This window comes from Microtus ochrogaster, chromosome 2, assembly GCF_000317375.1.
Source record: "Microtus ochrogaster isolate Prairie Vole_2 chromosome 2, MicOch1.0, whole genome shotgun sequence".
Taxonomy (NCBI): Eukaryota; Metazoa; Chordata; class Mammalia; order Rodentia; family Cricetidae; genus Microtus; species Microtus ochrogaster.
Window position 1 is genome coordinate 85,507,841 of NC_022010.1, and position 18,469 is coordinate 85,526,309.

Here is an 18,469-nt window from a genome sequence, read left to right on the forward strand (position 1 = left end):
AGGCAGAGCTCTGCAAGATGAGGTTTTTAAAAATGGGAACTGAATGTTGTTACCTTCTCCTGGAGACAGGACAGCCCCGTGCAGCACTCTTCCTGCCAGGATCGCGGGGCTCTGCTCTTCCAAGAGAATGTTGTTTGAATTGTCATTAGAAACTGTATGTGTGTGTGTGTGTGTGTGTGTGTGTGTGTGAGAGAGAGAGAGAGAGAGAGAGAGAGAGAGAGGGAGAGGGAGAGAGGGGGGGGACACAGAGAGAGAGAGAGAGACAGAGAGAGAGCTAGTGAGTTTCATTAGAATTGCTCCTAGGAACATGGGTATGGAATGGGTTACTTATGGCTCTCTACCAGAGACTACACTCACAACTGATGAAAATGTACCTAACACCCTCAAGAAATGCTGGTAGCACATAAATCCTCAGAGAGGAGGAGTGCAGTCCCATGAGCTCCTCCTCTTGCCATGACAGGGTATAGACAAGCCCGATCCTAGACAGATCTTGTGAGTTAAAGAGTGCAGTGGTCAGCCCGGGCGGTGGAGGTGCACACCTTTAATCACAGTATCCAGGAGGCAGAGGCAAGCACAGCCTTATCTACAGAATGAGTTCCGGGACAGCCATTTCACGGGCTGCACAGTGAAACCCTGCCTCCAAACAAACAATAAGAATGAAAGGGAAATAATTTAATGCGATAGTGATTTTAAAAGTAAAGTATCTGGACTGGGAGGAATCAGTGATCAATGAGTCAGAAAAGTGACTGTCGGCAAGTATGAGGACCTGAGTTCAAACTCCCAGAAGCCATGTAAAATGTCTAAGCATGCACACTGTACCCCATGCAACCCCCATGCATCACCATCTACCCATAGTACTGTACTGTACTATGGGTAGATGGTGATGAATGCCAGGTGGATCCTGGAGCTCATTGGTTGGCAACTTATCTGAATGGATGCGCTCCAAGTCCAGTGAGAGACCTGGTCTCAAAGAGCAGGGTGAATATTAATTGAGAAACACACCTTACTTTTACCTCTGGCAGCCACATGCTATGTACACATGTGCACTTACACCTCTCACATGTGTACGTACCCATTCAAATACAAACACATGTAGCCCTCCTTCACAATACACACACAAATTCGGATCTTTTAAAATATGATAAGACACACCATATTTGCAACATATGACCAACCAAGAAACCTAGAAAGGAAAAAGAATATTTGAGTATAGGTAGCTACAGGGTATACAAAGAGATTTAAAATCTTAACACAATGATAATTTTCTCTTAAGATAAAAATTGGCTGAATATGTTCAGAAAATTATGGAGAATGTGAGAAACTCAAGAACTATGAGACAAATGTAACTACTAATCAAATATGAAAATATGTAATTTTATCAATTTTTAAGAAAAAAACAAAAAGGAAAAAAGTGTAGTGGACATGTCATTCCTGGAAATGAGTATTCCTTATATGCTTGGAAATGTTGTGCCCTACAGCCTTCTACCTCTCCTCCAGCTTTCACATTCTTTCTGCCCCTTCTCCCAGGATGTCTGAGCCTTTGAGGGAGTGATTAGAAAATCCCATTGTGGCTGAACATTAAGCAGTTACTTATTCATCATTTTGACCAATATAAATCTGTTCAGTTACCTCTGCCCATTCGTGGGGATTGTGGGGAGCTTCTCCAACCAAATCTAGTAGAAGCACTAACCTATGTTATGTAGCCCAGGCTTGCTTTAGTCTTAACAAACCCTCTGTCTCCTAAGTGGTAAATATAGGTCTCTCTCTCTCTCTCTCTCTCTCTCTCTCTCTCTCTCTCTCTCTCTCTCTCTCTCTCTCTCTCTCTCTCTCACACACACACACACACACACACACACACACACACACACCTTTTATTTTCATTATGCTTTCTAGAGGAATAAATAGACATTTATAACAAATCTCTCTACTCTTTTATTTAGCTCACCAAGGTTGTCCATAGGCTCACCTCAGTGCCTGATGACAGACCTTCCTTAGGAACTGAAGAAATTATAAATGTAGTTACTCAAATATTTTTACTCTTCAAGCTTATAGGCACTGTGTTAGTTATTCTTTTGCTGTCAAGGGATATGATGACCAAGGCAACTTATAAAAGGAAGAGTTTAACTGAGGGCTTGTTTACAGTTTCAGAGGGTAAGCTCATGACTGTCTTGGCCAGGGGACTGGCACCAAGCAGTCAGGCATAGTATCAGAGAAACAGCTGAGAATTTTTATCTCCAAGCAGCAGACAGAGGGAGCAAGATTGGGCCTATTATGGCTTTTGAAACCTCAAAACTCACTCCCAGTGAAATACCTCTTCCAGGAAGGCCACACTTCCTAATCTTTCTTAAATAGTCCATCAACTGGGTTTGGTCCTCAAACATCCAAACATATAAACCCTGGGACCATTCTCACTGAAAACACACGGAGACCTTGAGTTGTTCAGTTTCCGCTGTGTTCTTTCTGTGGCATGCTGATACAACAGCTTCTTCAGACAAACCTCTTCTTCGAAAGGCAGTCCAAGGACTCATGTTCTCCTTCTGTTTCATCTTGTAGTACATCTTCTTGTTGTGGAACAATCATTTTGTACACTGTGAAGATGTGTTGCTCTCATTAGTTTAATAAAAAGCTAAATGGCCAATAGCTAATCAGGAGGTGGTATAGGTGAGAGAACCAGATAGAGAGAACTCTGGGAAGAAGAAAGAAGTCGCGAGTCTGATGGAGAGGGAACAAGACATACAAGAGAACAAGCAAATGCCATGAGTCATGAGGCAACATGTAGATTGATTTAAAAAAAATGGGTTAATTTAAGTTGTAAGAGCTAGTTAGTAATAAGCCTACGCTATTGGCTTATCTTTTATAAATAATAAGTCTTTGTGTGGTTATTTGGGAACCATCTGGCAGGACAAAGAAAGTCTCACTACACCATCTGAATTTGATTAATCTTCAGCATGTTCTTCAAGATGCCCGTAGAGCCTGTTGATAAGATCTGATTTTATTCCATTGGTCTCCAAAACAACAGCAAGCCATTCTTGCTTAAACTCAAAAAGTTTCAGCTTGTGGGGCTCTACCATCTCTTTTGCCATCTTGTTTCATCTATAGCAAATGTTTTTGTTTTTCTATTAATTGATGAGTTAAGCTGTTATGATGGATTGACTTGTGCTCCCCAAGAAGATATACTGGAAGCTGTTAATAGAACTGTGTTTTGAAATACAGATGATCCCAAACTTTCAATAGTTTGACTTATGATATGGCAGCTTTCGACTTTCACTTTATAGTGGTGAAAAAGAATACATATTTAACAATTAAAAAGCCCTTCTAATTTTGATCCTTTTCTGGGCTTTGCAATATGTTTTCATATCATACTGTGTAGCCATGAGCAAGAATACTTAGTTATTAATACAGTTGGCTATGAGAGCCTGAAGATAAACAACTAATTTTATGAACACACTGTGCTAAACGGTGGGGTTCAATAGTCAAGTATTTAGATGTACTTTTAAATTTTACGACAGATGTTTTCCATTTACAATGGAGTTAATCAGGAGATAATTCATCACCACTGAAGAGGCATCCCTAGAAAAAATTACAGACTAATTAAGTTGAGAATGCTTTAAAAATGTTCCTAGTTCAGCGTGAATGGTGTTCTTACTAGTCCAGGGAAATGTAGATGCAGACACAAAGAAAGAATTTCATAGAGCAACAGAGACAGAGATTGGAGGCTGCAGCTGTAAGTCAAGGGGTATCAAAGATTGCTGGTGAACTACAAGAAGCTAGCAGGAAGGATTTCAAGAGTAGAGTCCTGATAAGTCCCCAGACTTTTCCCTGCCTAAGGGCTCATTTATGACAAGCAAGTGCCTTCCTTATCAGCAATCAGCTACCTGCCAACGCCTTGATTTAAAGTTTGTGCTTTCCAGAATTGTGGGAGAATACATTGGGGTTGTTTTTAGCTACCCATTTTATGATTGCCTGTAGCAACCTTGCTGGGAAATGGATATAGCTGGATTTTCTCTTTTTTATTGTAACTGTGTGAATCCTTTTCCTAACAATCTCACCTGCAAGGAGACCATAGCCAAGTGAAGTGATACCTGAGTGAGAAGGAGATGAAGGACAAAGGTCTATATTATACCTCCCAGCCTTCCCCTTCTTCCAGAAAAAGGAAGGCCCACTTGAATGAATGGCCTTTTGTCATGGCCCATTCACATTAGGGAGTATAATCTTCACTTAGTCCACAATTCAAGTATGCATTTCCTTCAGAACACCCTGACAGTCACCATCAGAATAATAACAAACTTTTACATACCTCTTGGCAATGTAAGCCTACTCATAAAACCATCACAAGTCCACCTGTAACTAACTTGGCACCCACATGCATCTACTTCATCTATACTTAATATCCAACTAAAGACAGTAACAAGGATGCAGTCACACATGACACTTATGCAGAGCAAACAGGAAACATAGTCACCTGTTTCCTAAGTGCTGGGATTAAAGGCATTTGTCACCACCACCCAACTTATTTTTTTTTTCCTTTTTCAAGACAGGGTTTCTCTGTAGTGTTGGTTCCTGTACTGAAGCTAGCTCTGTAGACCAGACTCGTCTCGAACTCAAAAGATTTGCCTGCCTCTGCCTCTGCCTCCTGAGTACTGGGATTAAAGGTGTGTACCACAACATTGCATGGTTTATAATATTTTTTTGAGATAGGACCTCGCATATATATAGGTGACACCAAGTCCACCTTATGCAGCTGAGGATGACCTAAACTTCCATAGGTTTTGGAAAAACTTAACAGGAATATAAAATACTGTAATGATACACTTAAACTATGATGTTACTAAAAGAAGATGTTCAGAAACCAGTAAAGATGTCTGTGGTAGTTTGGATGTAATTAGCCCCCATAAGATCATACTGGGAGGTGTGGCCTTGTTGAAGGAAGCATGTCACTTGGGGGCAGGCTTTGAGGTCTCTTTTGCTTGAACTTGTGTCACAGTCCACTTCCTGTTGCTCACAGGACATAGGACTCTCAATTACAGTACCATGTCTGCCTGTACTCCATCATGTCCCACCATGATGATAACAGACTGAACCTCTGAACTGTAAGTAAGCCATCCCAATTAAATGTTTTCCTTTATTGTCATGATCATGGTGTCCCTTCACAGCAACAGAAACACCAACTAAGACAATGTGTTAGAAATCAAAAGGAGAATAAAACTACACACAGTGACAAGATTATCAATACTACAATATAAGTATAGGATGATATACATATATTCATTTCTATGGAGATCTCCTTTCCCTGTCTTCTTTATTTTTGCTATAATTGAAACTTATCTAAGTCATTTTGGGTTGTCGTTGACTTCCTGTTTTGTAGCAGTAAATATTTATAATATAATGTATATAAAGATGATATAAATCCATATTCAGTAAGACAGAGAAAAGCACCAAACTTTCTATTCTAATACAAAGGAGGTGGAAGGACAAATCAGTGTTGTTATTTTTTCTTTCTTTCTTTCTTTCTTTCTTTCTTTCTTTCTTTCTTTCTTCCTTTCTTTTTTCTTTTTTTTTTTTTTGTTTTTTTGTTTTTTTGAGACAGTGTTTCTCTGTAGCTTTGGAGCCTGTCCTGGAACTAGCTCTTGTAGACCAGGCTGGCCTTGAGCTCACAGAGATCCACCTGCCTCTGCCTCCTGAGTGCTGGGACTAAAGGCATGCGCCACCACCACCCGACCGAAGTGCTGTTATTTCTGATTATAAAAGTAATGCCTTTAAAAATAACTACAGGAAATTAGTCAAACTTCCAATTAATTGTGAGGGTTAATGGAGTTATTTTTAGTCCTGCAAGGGATGAAGAACTATACCTTCACTGCATTCTTTCCCAGAAACTAAATGTGTTAGTGCACATATATGTTCATGTACCTGAAGGTGCACTTGCAAGTGTGTGTGCATGCATCATGTGTGGAGGCAGAAAGACAAGTTTCAGTGTCATGTGTTAGACGCCATTCATCTTGTTTTTCCTTCTCATGCCTGGCAGTCCTGTGTTTGCAAGTCAGTCACTTTACCAACTGTACTCTTCTCCCAGCCCTTCTAGGAAAGTTTTGACACATGAAAGCCAAGGAATGGATTAAGCAAAATGTAGGCTGTGGGAGCCAGGGAAGGAAGACTCTAGCCAGAAAATCTCCACATGGAGACAGGAGATATTCTAAAATCATCACTGCACTGGACCTGGAGGGAAAACATCAGACTCAACTGGAGGAAAAAGGAAGCTGGAAAGGGCCATGGTCAGGAAGAGGTGGAACTGGTAGTTGATTTGGCATATACAAGCGTTTGGAGGGATCTTTAAAGGTGTTGGCTATGTCTTTTGGAATAAATAAAACAGCAAATTTAAAGAAGCTACGTTTACAAAGGACTTTAAGAAATGTTGAAACATATGAAGAGATAAATACCCATAGTTCAATAGTGGACAGTCATTTACATGGTCATGATAATGGAAATATTGGCTATCGATTTTAACCACATAAAAATCCTGTAATGAAGGAAAGCATAGGATCCTAATGAAAAGAGCTTTGTGCAGCACAAAGGTTTTATTCAGAAACAGGAGAGTGATAATCAGAATAAACATCTGAAGGGGACCCAAAGGGGAGGTTTTGGTGGTGCCTGAAAGAATAAGGACAAGGAGAGGGTGAGGCCGAGACCACTGACACGGCCGCTTTCATCATCCAATGCCATCAGTCACGTGCACATAATATTCTGATAAAAACAAACTTTAAAAGAATTAGAAACAAAAAATTAAACCCGATTATTCTGGATATAATTTGAAAACACATCTAGAAGTGTTATTTCCGAAATGTAGCATGATGATTTATACTCCACATGAGCTTATGGAGACAGCAATAAAGTTGATCAGATATTTACAGTATTGTCTTCATTAATATTGGTTAGCACACAAAAAGCCAATATGACAGGCACATTAATACTCATCTAATGAGTTTAATGCTGAGGGTCTTAGAGCGATGTAGAGGGCTTTACTGCCATTCTCACTTGTATGGAAATGTAGAACCTGAAGTCATGTTTATATGGAAGTTAGTCAAGACATGAGCTGTCACATTCTGTTGGGATATGATGACTGAATTGAAAATCTTTGCTTTATGTACTGGGTATATTTAAAAATGTGGACTGATAACCACAGGATTCTGGACATGAACAGTTTGTAGGGCCTCACAGTGAATTGATAACGTTTTGTTATTCAAGCAGACTTATGGAGAAGGGATCAGCTAGGAAGAATTCAGAACAGAGGGCCAGGAGTTGAGGGAAGGATTGCACTTTGAGTCTTTAGCTTTCTACTAAAGAGTGTGATGTCAGTAAGCAAGGATTACACTAAGCAATTTCTAAAAAGGAAAAGAACACTCCAAAAATTTCCGTTCTGATCTAGCAACCTTTGTGGAGATAAATAGGTTCACATAACAAATAAATACCAAATACTAACTTCTAATCCTAATCAGGTAGTATTTTTCTAAAGGATTATTCAGTGATGTTGTGTAACATTCATCTTATTTCTGTCAATTGGCAGGTTTCTCAATGTGTCTCCAGTGCTTTGGCAGTGGTTTGGTATTTGTGGGTAAGACGCATCACTGAATTATAGTGAACTAATGTACACAAGTACTGTAAAAAAAACTTAACATTTTAGGTTATAGATAGAATAACAATGCAAAGATATAGATATCACAGATTTGAAATTAATTCCCCTTTATCTACTTAATAACTTCAGCAAAAAATGACCTAACTTTACAAATGTATGACTAAATTTTATAGGTCTACAAATATTTTTATTAACATTCTTGTAATGAAAGTTAAAGAATTAAATATTTATAGTGTTTAATATTTTCATAATATTTAATCCCAGCACTCGGGAGGCAGAGGCAGGCGGATCTCTGTGAGTTCGAGACCAGCCTGGTCTACAGAGCTAATTCCAGGACAGGCTCCAAAGCCACAGAGAAACCCTGTCTCGAAAAACAAAAAAAAAAAAAAAAAAAATTCATAATAAAGAGGATGAATTACTCAACTTGTTATTCTTCACATTTAGATATAACTGTCATGTAAACTGGTTTTAATAAATTACTTTATATTTTGTGTGTGATAATGATAACATATGCTGCTCTAAATGAGTCAATCATAAAGGAGTGTATTGAAAAAAAGGTAAATATTCTCCCCTTACCTCATTCAATGTCTACATTTTCCAGTTATATTTGAATTTGAGTATTGGCCCATCTCATACAAACATACTTAGGTAGCATTGTTCTTTTCAATGGGGAGAAAACACACTGCCCTTCTCTATGCTGTGAACATGCTTTATTACCATTGGTTAATAAAAAAGCAAATGTGGCCAATAGCCAGGCAGACTAGAGCCAGGTGGGAAATACAAGCAGAGAGCCAAGGAGGATGGAATCAAGGAGATGCAGCAGCCACCAGGGAAGCAAGATGTGAGGTAGCAAGCCACAAGCCTTGTGGTAAAATATAGAGTAATAGAAATGGATTAATTTAAGTTGTAAGAGCTGGTTAATAATAAGCCTGAGCTAATAGGCCAAACAGTTCATAATTAATATTAAGCTTCAGAGTGGTTATTCAAGAACTGGCAGGCAGGAGAGAAACCTCCAGTTACAATATGTTCTGCATATTTTAAACTTAGCAATTAGCAAAGACAAATCTGGTCCAAATGTTTAAATAACTTTAGTAGTTTATAATACATCTATCACTATACTACTGAACTTTCAGAGTACTTACTGTTGATTTTCATTCTATTAAATGAATCAATTAGAACTGGTGGCAGTATGAATAGCACTTGGGATGCAGAGGCAAATGGATGGCTGAGTTTGATGCTAGTGAGTTCCAAGACAGCTAGGGCTATATGGAAATACCCTGTCTCAGTGAGGACTTCTGTTGCTGTAACAAAACACCACAACCAAAAGCAAGTCGGGGAGGAAAGGGCTTATTTGGCTTGCACTTTCACAGTATTTATCATTGAAGGATAAGAACACAAACAGGGCAGGATCCTGATGCAGAGGCCATGGAGGAGTGCTGTTTATTAGCTTGCTTCCCTGGCTTGCTTAGCCTTCTTAAAGAACACAGGACCAAACAGCCCAGGGATGGTACAACACACAATGAGCTGGGCCTTCCCCCATTGAGTACTAACTGAGAAAATGCCTTACAGCTAGATCTTATAGAGGCATTTTCTCAATCGAGGCTCCTCCCTTTCAGATAACTCTAGTTTGTGTGTCAAGTTGACATAAGAATAGGCAGCTCACTCTAATACCCCACCTCAACACATCTCCTTTTACATATATTTTACACTTGCTCTTTGCATCCATAGGATGCTCATAAAGGGGAATTTACTAGATTAAAAGGAACTTATAAAATTATCAAACTTTGCTTTTATATTTTATTTTTATGCACTTGTGTGAATTTTCTGTTTTGCACCCTGGGCATGCAGAGCCTGTGATGAATAGATTCTAGGAACTGGATTTACAGAATCCTGACCTGAAACACTTAAACTTGGGTGCTGGGAATTAAAACCTGGTCTTCTGCAAGAGCAGCGTTTTTAACCACTCTGCCATCTCTCAGTCCCCATCATTATTTTTACTGAATAGGTATTAAAAGCATGGGTAAAGGGGGGAAAGCAGGAGAGAATGTACTGATTTCATGCTTAAATAGGAAACTTTTTTATTATGATATCCATACGAACCCGAAGGATTGGGTTATGATAATTGTTAATGAGTGTGTGTTTATGTACAATTGTGACTATCTTGATACTGAACAGTCAATTAAGTGTTTAGTCTTTTGTGCACATTCCTTATCATTCTTGTGGTAGGTTCTTTGCAAGAATTTCATTTGGCAAACAGTATTACTTGATAGTTTTTTTCTTCTAATATAAAATTGTATTCTATAGGTTATATAGAATACCAGATTTTTCTTTTTTGGTTTCAATATGGCATCTCCCTATGTTGCCCTGGCTATCCTGTAACTCGCTCGCTCTGTAGATCATTCTCACAGAAATCTGCCTGCCTCTGCCTCCTGAGTGTGGGGATTAAAGGTGTGCAGCACCACTACCCAGTGAAATACCAGATTTCTAAAACATCCAGCTGTGCATGTTCAATTTTTGTGGCTTTTAAAAAAACACAGGTCTTGAGGATCCAGAGAAAACGTTTTATCAGAAACGCTTCTAGTTGCTGGAAACAAAGGTATGCCCTTTTGCAGCTTGCCACTGCCCTTGAGCCCTGAGGGGAGTCATTTCCCTGCTGTCACCATCTGTGGTGTCAGGAACATTGGAGAGGCTCACTGCATACTAGCTGGTTTACTCTTGCTAAGAGGAGGTTCTTTAGAAAACCTGAAGATAGTTTGCTAACATAATACTGAATATTAGGGTTCATTTCTAAGTTATTTTCTACTATTTTGATTTCAGAAAAACACTGCAATTAACTCAGTGCTTTTTTTTTTTTTGGTCACAGATATGAGTGTAGACAGGAACAGCTCTGACAAACCATGTAAAATTATTGGTTTAAAAAAATTTATTCTGAGTTTCAAAAACATATAGAAGATGCAAACAAGATCTTTTTCACATATTTTTTTAATGACCAGTACTGCCTGTGGTTAACTGATGTTCATGCCATTTCTAAAGATTTACGTGTGCACCTATGTGAGTTTGTAGGTACTTTGTATACAGGTACCCGATGCCAGATCCCCTGCAGCCAGAGTTAAACTGTTTTGTAAGTCCATCAGTGTGAGTGCTGGGAACCCTGTACAGGAGCAGTTAAGTCCTCCTAACTGAGCCGTAACCAAGGTCCTTTCTTCATAATACTTGTAAAATATTCCCATTAAGATGTTGACTGAACTTATACATTGCCTATAGAATTTTGGGAGAACGACAGTTCGATGCTATGACGCCACTTTGGCATAACAAGAGAACTTTCACCTAGGGCAAACAGACTAACACTACTAACAGGAGAAAGACTGATAGAAAAATCAAAATTCAGTTGAAATCACAAAACGTTTGTCATTGGCTCATAAAAAAATGCTTTCAAAAACAGAAACTTTTTGAAATTTATTTCTAAATGTCACAAACTTTTAAAAAGCAACACATTTATACTAAAATACGTGCATGAGCAAAAGTAAAAAATAAGCACAGGAAGACGAAAATTAACATAGTAAAGTTTTAATACAGTTTTCTGGATACAAGAAGAATAGCACTAGGTAAGGACCATAATTACCTCAGCGATCTGAGTATGGGTTGAGATCATCCAAGGTTTAGGATAGCCACTTCACATTCTCATCAGTGCTGGCCGAAAGCCAAAGCAATCGAAACTATAGGACTAACCTTCCATGTAAATCAATTATTTTAAGGTGATCTGTCCTCACTGAATGGCAGTTGAGGTAAGTCCAACAAGTAAGCTCTTACAAAGACTAAGAACCAAATGAAAACTTGCTTCTAGCCTTTGTTTTAGGTCACCTTAAGTTTAATTTGCTTTTATGTACTTGCTATCATTCATGCACAAATTCTTTGAGGCCAAATTTCAGCTTGGAAATTTTGCCATCTGTACGTCCAACTTCAGATCATTTCCAAGCAGACACTTAACTATTTAAAGAGTAAGATGTAAAATTTGCTGTTTTCTGGTCCCTTAAAATTCAGAGGGCCACAGGCATAAACTGGAAGTAGCACTTACTAAATAATATTAGAAAGCCTTAATCAAAGATAATGGATAAAATAACTATATAGGCTCTCATACACAATCTCTCTAATTTCTCACTCTGTAAAATATGATTACAATATCTTTCAGGCTTGCTATATGCCACAGATAATGAAAAAAAAACCAACAGAAAATTCAACAAGCTAGGACTATTTACTGTCAGAATATAGCGAGGTTCTGGAAGACATACTACAACACTCTGAGAAAACATAACAGGTAAGTATGTGTAGAAGGCAGTTTATAAATGAAATATAATGCATCCAACTTATAAAAAAAGAGCTGCTATTGGTCCAATAGTATAGCATCATACTACCACTATACAACTAAGATCGAAAGCTTCTGTACACGTTCACTTTGCCTCCCAAGTAGCACATGTCTTTATTATCTAACATGCCAATCAGAGTTCTGCAAATCTTTCCCAGTTTGAGCAGGCTACTATAACCACTTATTATTTATGAGACAAATTTAACCAGTTCCAAGAAACAAACTTTCATAATCAGTGAAGCAACATTAATAGTAACTTTCCCCCAAAGGAATGAAAAACTCATTCTAAGGACATGATACAAGCCTAACAGAATGAACTATGCCCCTAGAGATGCAAAAACGTAAAAATAGTTGCAAGCCTGGGAAAACATTTCTATAGGAACTAAGTGACTGTGAAGTCAGTAATAATAACTGCAAAAAAGGCAAAGGTGAATTGTTTTCCTAGTGCAACATCAAACATGTTAGGGGATTACTAGAAACTGTTCTGCCATGTTTACCGATAGTGCATAGTCCCAGACAATAGGGAATAGTCCAAATCACATGGAATCCTGAAAAAACTAAAATGATTTGTTTTTATTGTGAAAATAGTGGTACAAAATTCAATTATTTTAGTTGCTTAGATATCCTACCATCTTAAGACAATTTAAACATGGTTGCCTGTAAATTCTTTGAGAGTAGAATATACTGTTTCCACTTTGCTGATGATCTGTGTGCTTTACCAACTGCAGTTAGTAAACAACTAGTCTAGACATTTACGTTCTACGTCAATATAACCAAACATGAGAAAATGGAAACTACAAATTTTGAGAACTGATTTTCCTTTCCACAGCAGGCTTTTAAAAGAAGCAACTGGTCACTTTGACAACCTGAATTGGGAACGTCAAATCTACAAAAGACCCTTAAGACAAGTTGTTCTTAAAAACACAAATTATTGCTGGGCATGGTGGTGCACGCCTTTAATCCTAGCATTCAGGAGGGAAAGAGGCAGGTGCAGGAGGATCTCTGTGAGTTCAAGGCCATCCTGGTGTGCAGAGTGAGCTCCAGGAAAGCAGGTCTATGTAGAAAGACCCTGTCTTAAAAAAAATCAAGAACAAGTCAAAACCAAAAACCAAAAACCAAAAAAAGAATAGCAAAGCCAAAACAAAACAAAAGCCCCCAAAACATAAACCAATCCCCAAATTATATTATTATTTACTAACTTTGGCTTTTTGTTTAATGGAAATTTGCGGCACAATGACCTGAAAGATAACTCCAAGTCACACAGGGCATCTTGCCACTGATTTACAATAGAAATATAACTTCAATGTTTTCAACTATCTGATTTTTTAAAAATTTTTATATTAAAGCTCTAAGTCTTCAGTTACTAAACTTTTAAAAAATATAATTTGGATCTGATGGACTTATCTGAGCTAAATTACTTTTAAAAAGCTTACAGAACAGTGAGGTTCAGAGAACCTAAACATGGTTGACCTTTAACAGAACTGATTTTCTGACTCAAAAACAGCTAAGCAGCATACTGCTTATCTCTACTATAAAATTCGTGCCTCATTTATTAGACAACTGTTTAGCATCCAAGTTTAAAACCCTATGTCACCAGAGGCAAAGCAGTAAAAGTCAAACTAAAACTCATTCCTAGCCTATTTACCTAAATAAACTTAAAAATCTTATGGAAAAATTACTGTATAGAAAGCAAGTTTTTTATTTGCTGTGAGCCAAAAAGTAACTACTAATTCCTTGTTAAAAAAAAAAAAAGGAAACTGAACCACAGTGTATTTAAATGAAAACCAGTCCTGTAGTCCTTTAATACCAAGACACAAAAAGTTTGCAAATCTAAGATGATGTTTAACATGAAAACTATGGTTCAAAAATTTGTGTTCATGTTCGGGACTAAAATCTCATCACTGCAAAATCCCCCAAGGCTTTTGGCAGACGTTAGAGAGATTTTAGTCTTTTGGTCACTTGAAGCTGCTACTGTGTACAAATCTCTAAAAAGGTGAAGACCGCGAGGAAATGAAGGGTAGGCAATTATTTCACATATAAACAAAATGGAGTTTGAACAGCCATTTCTTCTAGAGATCTCAAGCTCTAAGAACATTTCCTGCCTACCATTCTATCTCGAAAAGAACTTCTTCAAGTTCCTGTGAGTGGTATAGTCTGGCAGCAGCTTCAATTTTCTAGGCTCGTTCTTAATCCAAATAATTAAGTCACCTCACAAGAAATAATCATACATGGCCAACAGGGCTACAACGCAGGGCAGTTCTTCCATGCACAAACATTTCAGAAGAAAACCCATCAGTTTTAAAGATAACCACCAGGTTTCAGATATCCTAATACACTCTATAGCTAAGTTTTGCTTTATACCATTGGTGACTAACATTAGCATAAGTTTTGCAGTGAGGTTTTTTCCTTTTGCCTGCAACTATATACACATTGCAAAACTATTCTGTATCACATGATCTGAAATGAAATAAATATAAAAATGAAGCACACAATCAACACATTAACTTTAATACTCCACATTATTAATCTTGATCACAATGGTCATACTGCCTTGTCAACAATCTTGTGAGTTGAGGAGCTGATTTTCATTCTCATATCCATCAGGCAGATACGCTCTTCTCAGCTGGTCTGACTTAGGTATGGACCCTCCGTTTTTCACATGTCGAGACAGGAATGCTCGGACTGCTGGATGATCAGCCTTCTCCAAGGGGATGTTGGCTTCCAGGCACATTTTCACAAAGTCCTGGATAACACTGACTTTCTCTGTTTGCGCAGTACTGTTGCACTGAAGAGATGCAGTCAGGGGCCTCTGCTTCTTTCTCACATTCTGCTCTTCAAATTCTGCCTTCCTCTTAGTGTGTGTCTTTGACTTGAGGTGGTCACTAATGGCAGACTTGCGAACATGATTCAGAACCACATTGCAAGAAGTGCAGAAGAGTTTTCCTCCATCTTCATGAAGCTCACCTCCAAATTCAGTGACTCGATCCAGAGGGGTCACATACAAAGCAGTCTTAGAACGGTTCCGAGCAGGTGGTGCTGTTACTACAAACCGTTCCATTTTGACTGAGTAAGGTTCTTCTAAGACAAGAGAAAGACATAAGTATCATGACAATAGTTCATTCTAGAAGTGACTTAACAATGATAGGGTTAAAGTGCTTTTTCAGGAGTAAATAAAGATTTAAGAAAACCAACCCCTCCCTCAACCACAAACCCCAAACTTAATTTGGAAGGTTGTATGTGTTATAAATCTTTATCTGAAATATTCAAGAACAGCAAAACTAAATCAAATTAGCAGCAGACAGCTAGGCTCATTCCTTGCCATTTGTGTATGTGGTATATGCCCATGAGGACACGTTAGTTTCTGAATTACTTCTCTAGCTGAACCCAGAACTGGGATTACGGACTCTGCTGAGACCAGCTTTTACACAGATGATGGGGATCTGAACTCAAGGCCACATGCTTGCACAAGAAGCACTATACCTACTAAGCCAACTTTCCAATACAATGCCCTTTACAAAAAATAAATTAGATTTATGAATACTAAAATTACTCTAGATATTTCTGTTAGAAAAATCCCAAATACAATAAACATTCAGAACAATAATACTAATCTTGCCCAACTTAGACATGTTCAAGTTAGTTTCTAGCTGGAAACTGATTTTGAGAACTCAAGTACGTACATACTTGATAGCAAAACTTGTTTAAAGAGAACAAGTAGCAACAAAGAACACAAAGCAAGTGCAACTATATACAATGGCACTAAACCTTGAGACTTATATATATTTAAGGCAGGGTCTTATTGCTGGGCAGTGGTGGCTCATGCCTTTAATCCCAGCACTGTGGAGGCAGAGGCAGGTGGATCTCTAAATTCGAGGTCAGTCAGCCTGGTCTACAGATACAGAGGTCCAGAACAGCCAGGGCTACAAAGAAAAGTCCTGTTTCAAGAAACAACAGCAGCAGCAGCAGCAGCAGCAACAACAACAACAACAAAAAACAAAACAAAGGGTCTTACTCTGTAGACATAGAGATCGACCTGCCTCCTCCTGAGTGCTTAAGAATGTAAGTATATGACATTACGTCTGGAAAAGTTATTTTTAATACATGTATATCTCTAAGTATTTTTAAAGGGTGATAATAAAGTTAAGTCAACATGCTCTTGGTTTTATTTCCACTGAAGACTAATTTTTATTTCTCTTAATATGGAGTCAACCAAAGCTTGATGTTTCAAAGAGTAAATGAATGTCAGTGTACAATTCAGTGGCAGTGGCAGAGCAATTGTGCAGCATGAGCTAAGTCCTGGGTTTGAGTCCAGCAATTAAACAAACAAACAAACAAAAAAACAAAACAAAAACTGAAACACAAACAGAAAAATGCCCAAACCAAATGAACAAAAAACCCTGAGTAACCATTTACACAAATATATAATTTAGAAGCAGCTTAATAACTCATTCTACCCAGATATCAAACTTTAAAAATCTAAAACACCACCTTCATCCCCCTTCCCCCCGCAAAAAACAAACAAACAAACAAACAAAAACCAAAAAAAACCCCACCAAACACAAAAACCAACTGTGGTCCAGGCTGGTTTTCAATGTGAAACCCTCCTGCCTCGCTGTACTTCCTGTGTCTACGTGTGTGATGACGGCGTGTGTGGGCCCCTATGAGAGGACAACTGAGGGATGGGTCTCCCTTTCCTCCAGTGCTTCCAGGGACTGAACTCATGGCTGTCAGGCTTGGCAGCAAGCATCTTTCCTCTGAGTTATTTTACCGGTCCCACAAACGTCTTAAAATGATCACCTGACTATGAGCTTTGTAAAATTACAGTACTGAAAACCCAAGACAATGAATACACTCTGGTAACAAATGATTAATAAGTTTTACTCCCCTGGGACCATACCTCTGAGCTAATTTCATAATAATCAAAATTTAAAGACAGTAAAATGAATGATAAAAATTCACATAATTTTCTGTTATAGACATGCTGGAGAAATATGCCCAGATATGTTCTGAAGAATTAGTTTTATAAGTATAATTACAAACCATGGAGTACCCCACTGTGTTAATCTACCTGCTGGGCAACATCAAAATTCTTTTCATTCTTGTCAATGTGTCAGCAAAAATCTAAGTTAGAGGACTTAGCAATTCATGAAAATTGTTGTAAGGCACAACAAGCCTAAAATATGCTTAATTTTTGTAGATTTCTGCCCCATTACATCTTTGACACAAGTCCTGACAGATACTGTGTTAGGCTATAGGTTTTCCATGGCAGAAGACAGGTCAATGAATCCTACCTAATATTCAGTGAACAACTATCAGTGCAAATATTTGAAATTTCTACATGTATTCTATACCTCTGAAACCAACCTGTTCTAGTAATAATTAATGGCTATAAGACATAATTAATTAAGTCATGAAAAAACCTGAATTCTTGTTCTGGGTTACCATTTAAGCTTTTTTTCTCTATGGAATTAAAGTACCTGGACTGCAAACTTTGAAAAAAATTAATCTGTAATTCCTTTTTGGTTTTTCGAGACAGGGTTTCTCTGTACAACTTTGGAGGCTGTCCTGAACTTGCCCTGTAGACCAGGCTGGCCTTAAACTCACAGAAATCCACCCGCCTCTGCTTCCTGGGTATAGGGATTAAAGATGTGGGCAACCACCGCTGGACAAATCTGTAATTTTTTTTCCCCTGGCAGAAAATATCTTTATTGTACCTATTAATTTTGCAAATTATGACGAGAAGAGCCAGAGCACAAGCAGGAACACAGACTATTAGCACCACAGAAGCGAAGTGCGAATCTGTAATTGTTGTACTAAAGTGAGGCCTGAGTTTCTCTGGTCTTTTAAGTTGAAATGTTTGCTCCTGATATTGCCTCATAGAGAGGCGATGATCTTCGTTACAAGTAAAAGTAGTTTCCGAAGTCAGAAATATTTTAAACAAATGAGGAAGTTGAGCTAAACGCAAGAACTAGCTAACAAAAGCGAAGCAGCAATTTACTAAAGCAAAACTAAACTCAGAAGTCTTAAAGTAGAAATGTTTACCGGCTTAATTTCCAGTTTTTTTTTTCTTGATATTAAGTAGTAAGGGTTTTCCGGTGCAAAACTTCAGAACTAGGGACGCACCCAATCCTAGCAACTTTCCGTTTGTTCGGACCCGGAGACGCCTTCGAAAATCAGTTTTTCAACAGGTGGTGGTGGGGAAAGAGTTTCTGGGCTTGCACCCTATTCTCCCTGCGGCGCCGGGAAGTCATGCCTTTACTGTAAGACACAAAAACAAACAGAAAGGAAAGATGGTGGAGGGGCGGGAAAGGCAGACCGCAGGCCGGCGGCGGAGCGTCTAGGGCAAGCACGGCCCCGGTGTGTCCGCCCTCGCTGCGCGATCGGCGCAGCACCGACTTCGAAGGCCGCTCTGTTCGCACGGCCCGGGCGGGTGCCCCTGCGGCCCGCGCGCTCCGCAGGCCCGAGGCTCCGGTGGGGGC

At 38.6% G+C, this 18,469-nt stretch overlaps 1 protein-coding gene across 3 annotated transcripts in view; it reads right to left on the reverse strand.

Moving 5' to 3' along the window:
• Positions 1-11,863: 11,863 nt before the first annotated feature.
• Cggbp1 (CGG triplet repeat binding protein 1) overlaps positions 11,864-18,469 on the reverse strand; it is a 7,100-nt gene continuing 494 nt past the window's right edge. Inside the window, exons 2-3 of one of the 3 annotated variants that reach the window (XM_013353070.2) lie at positions 18,114-18,248; positions 11,864-15,068 (exon numbers count right to left, since the gene is read on the reverse strand). In XM_013353070.2, coding sequence (XP_013208524.1) covers positions 14,545-15,048 — 504 coding nt within the window. In that variant the 5' untranslated portion in view covers positions 15,049-15,068; positions 18,114-18,248 and the 3' untranslated portion in view covers positions 11,864-14,544. Of the gene's footprint in view, positions 15,069-18,032; positions 18,249-18,469 lie in introns of all 3 variants that reach the window. The other 2 variants (XM_013353065.2, XM_005345242.3) reach the window with 2 other exon arrangements.